Consider the following 16,160-nt stretch of genomic DNA (forward strand, 5'->3'; position numbering starts at 1 on the left):
ACATGACTGCCAGGTCTTCTGTTTAGCAAACAGGAAAGTAGCTTTCATCACAAAAAATAGAGAAGGTCAACTTGAGCACTTTTCTTTTTATGTCTGCTTTGCCCTATCCACACGGGCCCTGATTTTCCAGATTCATGTGACAGAGGTCAACGTATCTCAGCTGGATGTTTCCTGACTCTAAGATCAGAAGCTCCTGGTGTGGAGGCACTGTTTGCTTACAATTTTTTTTGTTTCTTGATTTTAGCCTCTTTCTAGGTATTTTGCGGGAATACTTTATTTCAGATTGCCAGTTGGTCCCTGGGACCCTTGAAATTAATTTCTATGTAAATGCTTCTCAAACTAATTCTCAGGGTGAAAAGGGACTATTGAAGATTTTTCCTACTTCAGGGAGTGAGGAGAAAAATCTTGGAGGAAGAAATGAGTCACTGAAAAATGGTTTAGGAATCAGTTCAATGTTTTCTTGATTTTATTTTAAGATCCTTGCTTGGAGAGCTATTAGGTTCTGGAGGGATGAAACAGGGAGGGGATAGATGGTCTGATACCAAGCACAGGTCCTGGCATGAAGTATGTTTTTAATTCATGTTGAGTAACTTGCTTTTACAGTGATATTTCAAATTTTTTTTCATAAAACACAGTTTAGCCAACATAACAGGGCTATATATATCAGAATTAGAGTTTTTACTTCCAGAAATCATTTCTCTTGTACTCTGTACTAAGTTATAGAAGATAAATTCATCAACTTATCAAGTTCTTTGTATATCAGGTTAATTAAATGAAGAATAAATGACTGTTTTGAAGCTTGTTATTGAAACTCATTAGCAACAACTTCAGGCTTTTAAAAAGTGGCAACTGTTGTACATTTTTAGAAAAAGGATAAGAATATAGAACATTATTCTCTCCCTAATAGTAAAAAAGTGCTTTAAAATGTATTTGATATTATAGATTCTCACCAGTTGGATGGATTAATCTTTCTATTTAGCTTCATTGAGGTGTAATCAACAAATTATAATACTTTTAAAGTGAACAATATGATGAGGGATACATGTAGATATTGTGGAAGGATTCTCACAATTGACCTGATGCATCCTGGAAGGATTAGTTTTAGAGAATAAAATGCAGGAAAAGCAAAACATGGGTTAAAATCACATGAATTATTGCTCTTTGTGTTGGTGTATGACCAGGACTACGTTGCTAATTTAGGCACAAATTTTACAAATGCAAAGGGGCACGAGGGAAAGAAGTGTGAATGGCTGGGTGCAAGTTTGTTTTCTGTTATTGAAAAAAGGTCAAGGTACACACCCAACAATGGTGTATCTTCATATACACAATTATCTTAAGTACCTTGAGTCAGGGATGACAGGGTTTTTGTTTTGTTTTGATTTACTTTTAAAATAACTGAGAATGAAGCTGAGCTATCTATGCAGTGTTTCATCGAGTATGAAGTATCAAGAGTTTGTATAACAGAATTTTTCCATTTTGTAGGTAAAGAGAAATTGAAAATATGTTCTAGCTAAAGTCCAAATTATGGTTAACAGTAGCATTAATTGGCAAATAACTTTACCTAGTGAAATCTGTTCAATTTTTAAAAAGTAAACAAACATTTGCACATCCTGGATTTAAAAGGTCATCATGCATATTTTTGACATTCTAATAGCAACTACTTTTCAGTGATGTTCATTTATTAAGAATATATTAAAATGCTTCTCCTCCGCACCCTGCCCCCTTTGAAAATCTAGAAAATGGTGGTACTTGATACTATCCAGATAATGTTGAAATCCATATTTGAACTTCAGCCACTAATTCAAGAAAAATTTCATGACATATTCCATATAGAGACTCAAAGATAAAGTTTTCATCTTTAAAAAGATCAGTAGTTACTCTTGATCAGATTTTGTTCTCTATATCTGTATATAAAAAAAGGTCCAAATTAACAATCTGAAGGATGAAGCATATCATTACAGTGTTAAGAAACAGCTCTTGAAAACAAAGTCCAGCTCAATGCTATTTTGTTTTATACAAATGAAATGAATAGCTTCTAAAAATACTGCCCGTAGCTGTTAAATAAAAACAAAACAAAATAAACAAAAAAAATGAGCATGTGATACAGTTGCAAAAGACACAAAACTGTTCTTATTTCATTGGTGCCTACACAATGGAGTTAGTAATAAGGAAAGAAAAATCATACCATATTAACACAGTATTATTAATTTTTATAGCTCAGTGCAATGAGACACAGACTAAAGACATTAATAAGTAGAAAATTTAAAGGTTTAATAAACTTTATTTTGCAGTCTCTACTATAAAATGAAGACCTGATTATGTAATGCAGCTAATAAGTGACTGATAGAAAAACATATTAATACATATCTAAAACTCTATCATACAAACGTTTCAAGCAGGATCACTGCAAGTCAGAAAGAAAAATCAATCATAGTTAATAACAAAGAATTATCCATGGAAGATCAAATAGCTTAATGTTTATTTTTTGAGAAAGCATGTTCCCTTTGACAATAAAATAGCTCCTTTACTAATAGCAAAGTACAACCCCATTATGGAAGTTGGCAAGGTCATTAAATATTTCTGGCTAAAAAGGCAGAAGAAAGCTACATAAAGTACATTTCTGCTTTCTTGTTCTAGAACATTTAGCTCACCCTTTCTTTGAACATGGCTTCTTGCTCTCTGGTGTTAGGCGGCAGAGCAAGGGATGCCCATGGTTGGCATCATGACCATGTTGGCCACATAACATGGTCAGAAAGGGAAGGTGTGAACTGCAACAGTAGTTACAGTGCCTGACACATTTCGCTTTTAAATGCTGACATGCAGAACAAAACGGTTGAAATTACTCTGTAGGAGCATTCACAGCTAGGTAACATAAAACTCGTATCTTGTGCATGCTAGGAGTGAAAGGCCCTCAAGAAAAGGAACAAAAGCCAAACTCAAAAGGAAAGGAAAAGAAAAGAAAAGTTACAGTGACCATTCCTGGGAACTTACTCAGAGTCTTTGTTCCATAACCGTCGTCACCTAATCCGGGGATGTCCTGCATAGAAGTCCCCAGAGAGAGCAATGAGAGAGGAAGAACAGCCACGGAAGAGGAAGGAAGAAGTCAGTGGAGTTGAAATGGATACTACCATGACAGACCGTGTTGCCTAAGCAATCTGGATCCCACTCTTTCTTTTTTTGAAACAACTTTCACCCCAAACTCCCTGGGCTGAGACTCAAAGATTTGTAAAGCAACTCAAAAGATTAGAAGTTAAAAAAATTCAGAAGACTGTTACAAAAAAGAAGAAGATTCACCAAATGCCATTTTTGCTCGCTGTTAACGTTGCCACAGAAATGTACCACTTAGAGTGATACTCCACTCCCAAGTTTCAAGACAAACTCTTAGATTTAGTATCCACCAATACAAGCTCACTGCTCAGTAAGTATTTAACATTTGCTGGGAGAAGAAGTGTAAACTCAGGGCTAGTAATCAATATAGAGTATGAATTATTCGCTCCCAGTGAGCTAGAACTCAAAACACACAGGTGGCAATGGATCCAATATTTCTGTTCGGAAAATAATCTGTCTCAAGCCCTCTAGAGCTGTGTGATAGGAAAGACAAACTGAACCCAGCCCTGGTCACAGAAAAATGCTGGTTGGAAGCAAAGTCCCAGCTTCCCGAAGTCCCTCTGCAATGCATTCTGTCAAGAACCACACCAAGGGAAGGATCCAGACTGCAGCCAAACACTGGTCACAGTAGTAAGCCCTGACCTGCCTGCCTACCGTGTTTGTTTGCCTAGGCGTGTGGCGTGGGAGAGCCTACATCATGGGTGTTGCCCGTGAAGAATTTTTTTCTCTTGTGTTGCATGTGACATTCTCTTCGAGAATCTACTTACGTTCAGGATCACTGGTTTCCTGCTCACTCTGCTCCTTGTTCTTGTAGAATGGGAATTTTCGTGAAAAGATGAAGCTCTTTTTACGCTTGTCATTGAATGACTGTGAAGGAGAAAAGGCATGGGGCAAAAACAGGGGACGTCTAATTGTTGTCACACTCATGCTGACAAAACAACTAGTTTGTAAAAGCAGAGAGAGCTGTAGTGACGCAAGTAGATAGTCTAAAGAGGTGCCAGAGGGTTCCTAAAGGCAGATTTTATCTACAAGGAATGTAAATTCTTAATGATGACACTTTGGGAAAAAATGTCTCCTAGTGAAAAGACTAGTTGCAGGCAAATGATGATGAAGGAAAAGTCTTAAATTGTAAGAGGACGACCCAGAGCTCTGTCCTGGCTCTACAGCCTGTTAGTCCATCACCTTAGGTAACTAAATCTCTCTGAACCTCAGTATCTTCTTCATCTGCATAATGGAGGATAATAATAGCGCTTAGGATGTGAAACTCAAGTAAGGCAGGATAAACATAAAGTGCTATACAAACATCATCTTTTTTATCTTGACATTATCATCAGGTAGAAAAAACTTTCTTAGAGATACTAGGCACATTAGTACCTGGATGTCATTTTTAGTTAGTTGAATGTGAGCTACTTCAGCCTGGATTTAATTTAAAACACACAAAGGAGTGTGTAGATGTATGGTATAGGATATTTATAGTATCACACATAGATCCACGATCATTATTCATTCAAAAGAGATTTTAAAGACACATGAGCTTCACACCCTCATCTTGGAAACAGGGGGCCAAAGGCACAGAGAGGTTGAGTCCCTTGCTAACATCACAGAGCTAGTTGGTGACAGCTAGGATACTGTCAACCAAAATCTGATCTTGAAAGATTCTAACTTGATATTCACTCGAGCAAAGGAGAAATAATGGTTACTCATCTATATTCTGACATGATAAAAAATACTGTAAGAAGGAGTGTCCTTAAAAATGTAAACCACTTCATTAGGTTAAATGAGGCTGAATTAAAAGTAATACAGGTATACATGATCTAATACATATATTAGAACTTATTCATTTGCTTGCTGAGAAGACTCCTTAAGAAAATTTCATTTATTCCCACTGTTGCTATTACGTAAATGCTTTGTGGGGTTTCTTCTTCGGGAAATGTGTTCACAGTCATTTTAGAAGCTATGCAAGTCTTAGTAAATTCATATTCACATATCATTTAAAAAATATGTTTCACCAGCTTGATTACCATACTTATTTGACTGGGTCTGAGAGTTACTCTCCAAAGAGCAAGATTTGTTACCACGTAGGTATTAAAATGAATGTGCCAAAGACTCTGATGGAAATTTGACAGGGGTATCCTAAAATAGTTTTAGCAATGGCAGCTGGTAAGAATAAATATAGGGCCAGCAGGGTGACTACTTGGAAGGAAAAGGACTTGTTTGGATGTATATATTTTAGCCATTGGTGGGAATCAGCTGCATGCCCTTATGGGTGTGAAGCTTGACTAAACAGTGTAAATAACTTATTTTCTTTGTATAATCATGTGCTCCTATATCAAATATCCATTTTGGTCATCATGTTTATTTAGGAAAAATTAAATTGCTAAAATGTTGGTGCTGTCATTCAGTAATTTATTACTTTGTTTGGTCCTAGGAACCTCACCAAAATCAGTGGAGCTTAATTTTATGTTCCATTAAGAAGATTCTGGGAAAAAACAGTAAGTCAAATCTTGAATAATTTTTGAAATTAAGGAATATATTTTACGCTTAACAAACCATGTATTAGATATACATTCTCAGGGTAAAAAGAAATATTACTTCAGAATTTATTACTCCACTGATAGCACTTATTTATGTTCAATATAGTTCTGTCAGACTTGTCATTAAAGATTTGTGTCCAGGGACAAGGCTGGGAACTCCCCCCAAATTTTCCCAGCTAAAAAATGGTAAATCCTTAAAGGAACATTAAATACTCTTGCATCACTCCAGTTTCATGCCACTTTTACATTTCAAGCATTTTAAACTTCAGTAACTGAAAATAAAAGAAAAAAATTATGTAAGAATTAATGACATGTGATATTGCAAGATATGTTAGACATTTAACTTCAACATCATGGATGACTTGTCATGCAAAAAAAAGATTACAAATTTTCATGCAAATATGAAACAATGCCCAAAGGAGTAAAGCCTGGGGTTGAAATGTAGACAACAGATGGACAGCATGGAGGTGTTTTAGGGTCAAAATGGGGCCACATGCAAACCACATCATTTAACTTGTCTCATGGGATCAAAGGAAAATGAAAATGTGTTGTCTGTGATTAATTATTTTTTCTTTTCAAAGCAAGGACTGTATAATGTGTTAACATTTCCCAATTATGAAAATGTTGTGTATCATGAGTCATCTGATTGGGATCTAATAATATTTAGCACCACATCTTTAAGAGAACAGAAAATACATAATTGTTCAAAAAATTATCTAATGTATTAGTCTTATTACCCAAAGTCATTTTGTATTGGAATTAAAGAGTAGGAAATAGAATTATCAGTTGTTAAATAGCCTTACATTTATGGACACAAAACCAAATCACAACTTCTGTTCACACAGACTTAAAAGTCACATGTTTAGGATCTTAGCTAAACATTTCAAATGTAAGAGGTTATACGTGGCTTATAATGTTCTAACACTAGTCTTTATTTTTTATTAGACATGTATAATACCATTATATAAGATTTTTGTCACTGGTAATTTTCTTTTAAATTTAAAAAAGGAAAATCTGTTACATGAGTGTTAGGTGAGAATAATAAATTAGCACTTTTACTATTTATAGAGCACATAGCTCCAAAGCAACTGAAGGCTGGTTTACAGCTCTGTTAAACATACTTGATCAATGCTATTTTTTCTCTACACTGCTATATCTTAGATCTCGATCTAATCCTTTCATGGCAGGAAACTTCCTTGAATCGAGACTTTGAAAATACCAATCACATGTGGTAAGTGGCAAGTTGGCATAAGTAAGAATTCCATTTTAGAATTTGGCCTGAATCATTGAGTTCTTATGAACAAAAGTGATACAACAACTACCATTTATTGAGTACTTATTATGTGCAAGGCTTGGTTATAAAAGCTCTACATTTGCTAATCTCCACACTAACTTCAAGAGGTTGGTATCATCATTTTACCCATGTTACAGATGAGGAAACTGAAGTTTACAGATATTCTGTACTTGTCCAAAGTCACATAGTTGATGAGAGGTAAAGTCAGGATTTGAATTTGCAAATATTACTTGTTGCAGATATTGCTGCTTTTAGGAGCAAGAAAAGCTTCTGCAATCCAAGCCTGTTTCAAATATTTATTTAAAATTATTAGCAGTTGACTTTCATGATACCATAATCTGTCATCATTCCCACAGCTTCACAGTTTGGCAGTTATTTATTGAAGCTATCAGAAGTTATTGGATTCAACCATACTTTTGTAGGTTAACCTTTGATACTCATTCATATTTTTGAGGGCTCTATTCTATTGTTCTTATTCTTATGATAATGTAAAAAATAAAATAAAAAGAATTTCAGTGGGGCAAGCTATGAATGGCAATTAAAAGGTGATTGTTCACACAACAGGCAAATATATAGAGACAAAGTAGATTAGTGGTTGGTTAGGGTTGGGGATAGGGTATACAGAGAGTAGGAAGTGATAGCTGATGAGTATGATGTTAGTTTTAGGGGAGATGAAATGTTCTAAAATTAGATTGTGGTGATGGTTGCATAACCCTATGAATATACTAAAAAACACTGAATTGTACACTTTAAGTGGGTGAATTGTAAACTATGTGAATTATATCTCAATAAAGCCATTAAAAAAAGAAACCTCTCCCCGACCCGTAAACCATAGGATGGGAGGAAACAAACACAGCATGTTTTAAATTTTATTTAGAGTGATTTTTTTTTTTATATTGAATAGAATGAATTGAAAACACGTCTCCAACCCTTGTAATCAATCAGATATACACACCTTGTTTATCTGATTCTGCTGTTTCTCTGTTAAATGAATACCCTTCATGTTGTGACAGACATTAGAACATCCATACCAGGAGTCAGCATATTATCACTGTCACTCAAAAATCTCTAGGTTGTTAGGTCAAGGGCATGAAACTGCCCAGCATGACCCTAAGTTGTAATGTCATTGCTGAACTGGCTTAAGATAACGCGTCCTTCATGAAGAAAGAAAGGAAACAAAACAAAAACTCAAATTGCTGCTGCTTCCACTTGAATCCCATGTTCTTAAAGACACATGAATGAATCAATGTATTTTCATCTTTTTCATGCAGAAAATTTTAAAACCAGGGATATGTGTCAGTTTCTCTTTTCATATTTTTGTTCATATTTTTCAAATCTCAAATGTTTCTTAGCTCTAAAATGTTGCTTTCATGATATGAACGCTCCCTGGGAGAATTTAGATTGAAATTTGTACTTAGCCCAGATAACACAATTTCTGTGACCTCTTTATCTTTTAGAAATGCTTCTTTCCTCCTAATTTATTCTTGTCTCCCCTCCTCTAAGATAACTGTATTCCCTTTGGAAGGTTGTTACTATAAATTTGGGCCATCACTTTGTTCTATACATATCTCGTTTTTGTATAGAAAAGATAATTTTAAAACAAAGAGATTCAAGAACAAGTAAGAACGAAACAAAGAGATTATTAAAGGAAAGACAAGAGTTGGCTTGAGATACATTTGTTTCCAGAAATGTGTCTATATGGATGTGTGTACACATGTATGTGTCTAGAACATTGTCAATTCAGAAAGGGTTCCATTGAGCTCCAATAACTAGTAACACCACACACAAAAAAGATAATCAGATGATATATGCTTCCTGATGAGAGAACAAAATATTACTATAGAATAGTTTTGTAAATTTCTATTCTCAAAAGTAAAGAAAACAAAATCCCTCTCTCCCCAATGAATCTGAATATAATTAAGCCTTTCAACCAACTACTAGTTTATAGAAATAAAGAGACAGAGAAACATGATAAATTATACTATAAAGAAAATCTGGAGTAAACTCTATAAGACAAAGGACCTGGTTTCTTAAGTATAAAAAAAATGAAAGGAAACCAAAAAAAATGGAGGGAAAACATATAAAGCAGTAGAGACTTAGGATGGCTCAATCAATTACAGTAGATTTCACTTCTGGTGTAAACAAATTGTAAAACAAAACAAAATGATAAAATCATTTATGGTATTTATGAGTCAATTTGAGACCTGAAAAAAAACAGGATATTTATTAATTCAGTAATTGTTAATTTTTATGTGTGTATAATGGCATTGTGGTCATGCTATATTGAAATATTTACAGTTGAAATGATTTGACACACTGGATTTGCTTCAGAAAGTAGGAAAGGAACATAATAGTATGACTACCCTCAGAATATATTCTAATGACAGAAGTATAAAGAAATCTTGATCATCACTTAGCAGGTTTATTGTTTGTTGAATTCTGAAACCATTTAGTATGTGAGTAATGAGCAAGTGAATAAACACATGTATGTTGCTGGGAAGTGAGGTCACTGTGAAAGAAGAGTGAGCTACAAATGGGAAATGTGGAAAAGACAGAAAGAATTTTATGATGGTGAATAGTAATTAAAGGCACCCAACATAAATTTAAGATTTTCTAAAAAACTTTATTTCCTCTCTTTGTCCACTAAAGGAGTCTAGATGTAGTGATGCCCTAGGAACAAAAAGCAAACCTGGTGCTCAGATTTTGTTTTCTAAATACCATTTTCCACAAAAAAGGAACTAGTGTTTTTTTTTTTTTTTTTAAGAAACAGCTCATTCCATAAGCAGGGAAAGTATAAATTGAATCTGAAATATTTTGTTGGATTGGAAAGTTAAGAAGTACTAGACCTAAACATAAAAACAATATGAAGCTTAAAAAACCTAAAATTAATGGTGGCATGTCAAACAGACACCAAAGCCAGTTTAAAAGGGATTATACCCGCCAAACTTAGATAATTTGAATGTTAAAATGATTAATGACAGTAATTGAATGTAACATAGTGAATTAAAAAAGAAATTCATGAGTCCAGAGAGATTACCAAAACTACTTTAATTAAGTAATCAAAAATGAGAAGGAAGAGAAAGTTTTTTTTTATAGTGGAATGACAACTATAGAAGGAATGGTAAAGTCAGAAAACCACCATTTTTCAGCTACCATAATAATAATCAATTCAGGCAAGAATCATTGGTAGTTGCTAAGACTATTTATTGAAAATTTATTGAGGAACATGATATTTAGCTCCTTGCATATCATTTAATTATTAAAAAGGTGAGTAAAAGAGCCTTTCTTGTAGAGTTATCTGGCAGATATCACCTTATCCAAGGGATCAAACATAGCATCACTGAAAAGTGGGATAACCTGACACCATGTGCCTCCTGATAGAAAGCATTGAGAAGTATACAATATCACTGATGTAGTATTCTTGCCAAAAATACATTGGGTAAAACTAACCATGAAGAAATATTCAGAAAAATTAAAATTAAGAGCTATCCTCTTAAAATGTCAATGTTTTGAAAAACATAAAAAGCTAGATTAAAGGAGATTAAGGAAGTGTGGTCCTGGATTAAATTCTGGATCAAACAAAAAAAATATTGTAATTTTATAAAAATACTTTATATATCTCCTACACACACACACACACACACACACACACGTCATACATATAAGAATGTGCAAAACAAGACTGACTGTGATTTGATTGTTGTTGAAGCTGAGTAATGAATCCAAAGGCTCATAATTATATTCTTTCCAGATATTTTATAAATTTGAAATTTTTCTTAATAACTTGTGCCCGACACAAAAATTTTCTAGAGATGAATTGCAGAGCCAATTCAAAAGCTTAAACTACAAAATTTCTAGGAGAAAATAGAGAATATATTTGTAATCAGAGCTAGATGGAGATTTCTTCAATGGAACATAATAGCACAAATGATAAATAAAAAATTGGTAAATTGGATTTCATCATCGATGAAAACTTTAGCTCTTCAGAAGAAATCATTAAGAAAGTGAAAAGGCAATCCACAAACTGGGAAACAATTTTACAATACATATACCTGATAAAGGATTTTTATTTAGAATATTTAAAAATTCTTACAATTGAACAAAAAAAGAAAAGCCATCCAATAAAAAATGGGCAAAAGACTTGATTGGATACCTAACATAAGATATACAAATGGTCAAAAAACATATGAAAAACATCATTAGTCATGAGGGCAAAGCAAATTGAAGTCAAAGCAAGATACCATCTCAATACCCACCAGAGTGGATAAAATAAAAAAAGACTAACCATATTAGATGTTGGTAAGGATATGAAGCAATTAGAACTCTCACAAAAATTATTGGTGGGAATGTAAAAGGATATAGCCACTTTGAAAAATAGTTTGGCAGTCTCCTATAAAGTTAATCATATAGCAAAGTTCAGAAAGTCACCTTTAGATATTTATACAAGAGAAAAACATATGCCACAAAAAGGCATGTACTAGAATATTTATAATGACTTCAAACAAGAAACAACCCTAATGTCCTTCAATAGGTGAAGTCATACACTATGGTATACTGATATACACAGTATATTGTTATTGTTACTCAGCAATAAAGAGAATTGAACTACCTCACCAATAAAAGGCAACAACATGGATGCATCTCAAAAGCATTATATTGAGTGATGGAAGGCAGACACAAAAAAATACTAATGAATGACTTCAATTATAACAAGTTCTAGAACAGGAAAAACGAAGCCATGGCGGTAGAAATCAAATCAGCAGTTGAGGAAGTAATAAACTATGTCTTATCCATCTTTAGCGTGGTTAGAACATGACCCTCCCCCAAAATATACTTTTAACTTAGGCCACTCTCTTAAATATATATAGATCATCTACATTTATGTAGATGTAGACTCAGGTGGTGGTTATAAGAATGCTTTCCTCTTTGCCCATCACATGAATCACTGGATACATTTTCAAGGTTATGCTCAGATGTCCTACCAAGGCTGTCACAGTGAATGCCACTCATTTTTAGACATTTCTTTCCTACTACATTATGATCTCAGAGCTGGAACTATATCATTTTCATTTCTGTATCCCCAGGATCTAGAGCAAGATAGGTAATATTCAATAAATATTCATCAGGTGAATGCGTGAACCAAAGTTTTGAGTGATGATTCTGGTTGGTAATATGGGGAGAAACTTCTGGCAAAAAAAAGGAGTAGGAGCAAGAGAATAACAAACATCTGGAGAAAAGAGGGAGAAGTAGCAGAGGAGTAAGATCATAGCCAAATGAGTGATATTTGAATTTATTGCTTTTCTCTGCAGTTATTATCTCTTAGAATTTGTTTTTATCATGAATATTTTTAAATATTTTATTTATTTATTTATGAGAGACACACAGAGAGAGGCAGAGACACAGGCAGAAGAAGAAGCAGGCTCCTCGTGGGGAGCCAGGTGCGGGACTAGAGCCCGGAACCCCGGGATCATGCCCTGAGTTGAAGGCAGATGCTCAACCACTGAGTCACCCAGGCGTCCCTTGCTCATGAATTTTATCTCATAATTCTATGCTCTATAACCTGATTTACTTTTAGTTGCTATTTATTACTAGTAATAAAAATGTGGTGGCTCAGCTATTTACTTGTATGCATTTTTGCATAGTATCACATTTTCAGCTCTATGGTCCACAATTGAATAAATAGAAAGTTTAAAGGATTTTAGTAGTATTAATACCTTCAATAAAATTATCATTTAATTTTCCTTTTCTAACTTTTCCCCCAATCAAATTTTATTCATTTTCCTAACTAATAGGCTAGTTTGTTAAAAATACTTATCCTATTAACAAATCATTTCTCTTTCAGGGAGACATATTATATGGTCTACAGAATTTTAAAATGATTTTTTTTTTTTTACTATTGTAACATATAGTAAAGTCTTATGGGAAAATATTTTGAAATTTATTTTTTTCTTTTTTTTTAGAATATTTTGAAATTTAGATGTATGATCTTAGAAATGATATTTAATCTCAGGCTCAGTTGTGAGTATTTAAATGTGATAATGTGATAAGCTCTTATTATAGTGCCTGATACTTAGTAAAGCTCACTAAATTGGGCCAATTATTTTAATGAGAATAGAAGCACCTTCCCATATCATTAGGGAGTCTTTGGAAGCATCAGCTTTAAGAGTGCAAAACAATGGGAAGAAATCAGAAATTAATAACAAAAAGAAATTTAGGAAATTCCCAAACATGTGAAAATAAACAAAACAAAACAAAACAAACAAAAAATGAACAACACTCTCCTAACTAGCCAACGGGTCAAAAAAAATTACAAGAGAACTAGAAACTACTGTTAAATGAATGAAAATAAAGACATTAGATACAGCAGTGCTTAGAGGGAAATTTATAGCTATAAAATGCTATAAATTTTACATCAATAAAGATCTGAAATCAAATATCTCATCTTCCACCTTTGGACACTGGAAAAAAAAATGACCAAACTAAACCTAAAACAATAAGAAAAAGGCAATAATAAAATTAGAGCAGAACTTAGTAAACCAGGGAATAGAAAAATAAACAAAAATCAACCAAACCAAAAGTTAGTTCTTTGAAAGTATTACAAAATTGATAAATCATTAGATTGGCTAAGAAAAAAAAAATAGAATCATTATAGATATCAGGAATGAAAGGGACATTATCACTGACCTTACAGAAATAAAAATATTTTTAAGGCATACTATGAACAGTTGTATACCAATAAATTAGATAACTTAGATGAAATGGACAAATTTCCAGAAAGACACAAACTACCAAAACTGACTCAAGAAGAAAAAGAACTCTGAATACATTTATAACAAATAGATTGAATCAATAATTTAAAAAATTATCTATAAAGAAAAGCCCATGGCGATGGCTTCTCTGCTGAATTTTAGTAAACATTTAAAAAAGAATAAATGCCAATTCTTCACAAACTCTTCCAAAAGATGAAATTTATTCTGTGAGGCCACTTTTACTTTGATACCAAAATTAGAAAAGACATCAAAAGAAATGGAGACTACAAATGCTGTGCTTGGCTAGCTCAGTTGGTAGAGCATGTGACCCTTGATCTCAAGGTCTTGAGTTCAAGCCCCACATCATGTGTGGAGACTACTTAGAAGAAAACAAAACAAAAAAAAACCCCAGAAGAAATGAAGACTAAACCAATATATCTTATAAACACAATGACAATTTAATATTTTATCAAGTAGATTATTATAGTTGGCTTATACATTCCTACCTTGTCAGGCATTTCTATCATTTTTCATTTTTAAGTACCTTATGTTGCAATGACTTTAACATATTTTGTTCCAAATTATTTCCTTGGGATAGATTTCTAGAAGTCGAATTATTGAGTTAAAAATTGTGGATAGTTAAAAATTTTGACATATTGCCAAATTGTTTTCAACATGATCTGTACTGATTGAGTGACATTTTCACCAGCAACAATTTATTCTTAATTTATAATCTGTCCCAATGATGTCTCCTATCTGCTTTTCCCCCGCAACGCCCCCTACACTCTCCATTACCCCATTACAATATAAGCCTTCTATGAAAAAGCTACATTATAAATCCATTAGCTAGAAACACAATTTATTTAATCGAATTAAAAGAGAACACAGATACATCCTACAACTGAGAAATTAAGTTTTGGTTTTTCTCTGTCAAATTCTCTGCTTGAAGACTAGCTTTTCCAAGACAAGTTATTTGTCATAAAAGTATATGCTTCTATTTCTTTTACATTAAAATCTAGAGCTATGAGACAACAATAAATTATGAAAATACTATATTTACACTTCGGAGCATCATAACCAGAGACATTGTAAAATATTGGCCAAAGTATTCTTCCTGAGTAACTCATGAGTATTTCAGCAGCACTGCTCTGATCCATTTAAAAAAGAGACTGTGATTTCAGCTATAATCTGTTACTATTGACAGGTATTCTCTAAATGGCCTGGAGACCATCAAACTGGCTCCAGAATAGTGTGTGTGTGTGTGTGTGTGTGTGTTTGTGAATGCCATTGGGGCAGGGAGGTTATCTTTCTGGATATAGGGCTTTGGAGGTAGGTGTAGTATGATCTATTCGCTACTAAGATTCAAAGTATTCCAGGATTATGTGGACACGACCTCAAACTGGGAGAATGAAAGTATCAGAGAATCAAACACCGAAGATGGTGCTGTTGCACTCTGTTGTCCACTACAGCTGAGTTTATCCCACAGTCCATCCTGCCTTGCAAATCTGAAACTGTCTGGTCACTGGGTCATAGCTATAGTTGATGGAAAGGATCGAAATGGTTTTCTTCAAGTTCACTGTAGCTGATGGAACCTTTTTGCTACTGTCAGCTAGTGGGCCAATCATTCATTTTTTTTTCACTTTATTAATAAATTTATTATTTTTCATTATTCACTTTCTCCATTATTTATTTATTGAATGACTACTACATCCTTCTATGTGGCAAGCCCTCTGATGGTCCCTTAGCAATTTGGTCTGCATTGAAATAGATCTTAATATTTTTGACTAGTGCTAGAGATAATAAAATTCAGCAAAGCATTCTGACAACGTGTCATTCTTTTTTTTTTTTTTTTCAATTTGTGCACCATTTTGTGTGGTAGATTCCATAGGAAATTGCAGGCTATATGATTCCAATTAATTGCTTCATAATTCTTGAATCGTCCAGCATTTCATCTTTTTTCAAAAAAAGATTTTATTTATTTGAGAGAGAGAGAGAGAGCAGGGGAAGGAGCAAAGAGAGAGGGAAAAGCAGACTCCTCACTGGAGAGGGAGCCCGATGGAATGCAGAGCTCAGTGTGGGGCTCAAAGGGGGACTCGATCCCAGGACTCTGAGATCATAAGCTGAGCTGAAGGCAGACACTTAACCAACTGAGTCACCCAGGCACCCCCAGCATTTCATCTTTAAGCCACAAAATACAATGGCTTATACAATAACCCATAGGCTCTGAAAACAGCACTAGGCAAAAAACTAAAAATCTTTATTCCCAACTTCACTCATTTTCACCAGATTCTCATCAATGGGGCACATTGGAATTATTTTTATTATTTATTTATTTACTTTTAATTTTTTGGAATTATTTTTAAATTCTCATGAATTTAATTAGGCATCCACCAGGTTACGCTTATTCTTGGACTGTTTCAGTCCTTACCCAGAATCACCTAGTTTGGGACTCAAGAGTTCTTTAATTGCCTTATT

At 33.8% G+C, this 16,160-nt stretch overlaps 1 protein-coding gene and 1 long non-coding RNA gene across 24 annotated transcripts in view; one reads left to right on the plus strand and one right to left on the minus strand.

Annotated features, from left to right (window-relative positions):
* DLG2 (discs large MAGUK scaffold protein 2) overlaps positions 1 to 16,160 on the minus strand; it is a 1,981,735-nt gene that overhangs the window by 26,146 nt on the left and 1,939,429 nt on the right. For 14 of the 22 annotated variants that reach the window (XM_041730222.1, XM_041730219.1, XM_041730217.1 and 11 more), the window contains one exon: positions 3,876 to 3,975. In XM_041730222.1, the coding sequence (XP_041586156.1) occupies positions 3,876 to 3,975 (100 nt within the window). Of the gene's footprint in view, positions 1 to 2,991; positions 3,038 to 3,875; positions 3,976 to 16,160 lie in introns of all 22 variants that reach the window. The other 8 variants (XM_041730223.1, XM_041730221.1, XM_041730220.1 and 5 more) reach the window with 1 other exon arrangement.
* LOC121476321 overlaps positions 5,546 to 16,160 on the plus strand; it is a 100,008-nt gene continuing 89,393 nt past the window's right edge. The window contains exon 1 of one of the 2 annotated variants that reach the window (XR_005983908.1): positions 5,546 to 5,600. This is a non-coding gene — a long non-coding RNA (uncharacterized LOC121476321). Of the gene's footprint in view, positions 5,601 to 6,829; positions 6,874 to 16,160 lie in introns of those variants that run through there. The other variant, XR_005983909.1, reaches the window with a different exon arrangement.

This window comes from Vulpes lagopus, chromosome 15 (assembly GCF_018345385.1).
Source record: "Vulpes lagopus strain Blue_001 chromosome 15, ASM1834538v1, whole genome shotgun sequence".
NCBI classification, from domain to species: Eukaryota; Metazoa; Chordata; class Mammalia; order Carnivora; family Canidae; genus Vulpes; species Vulpes lagopus.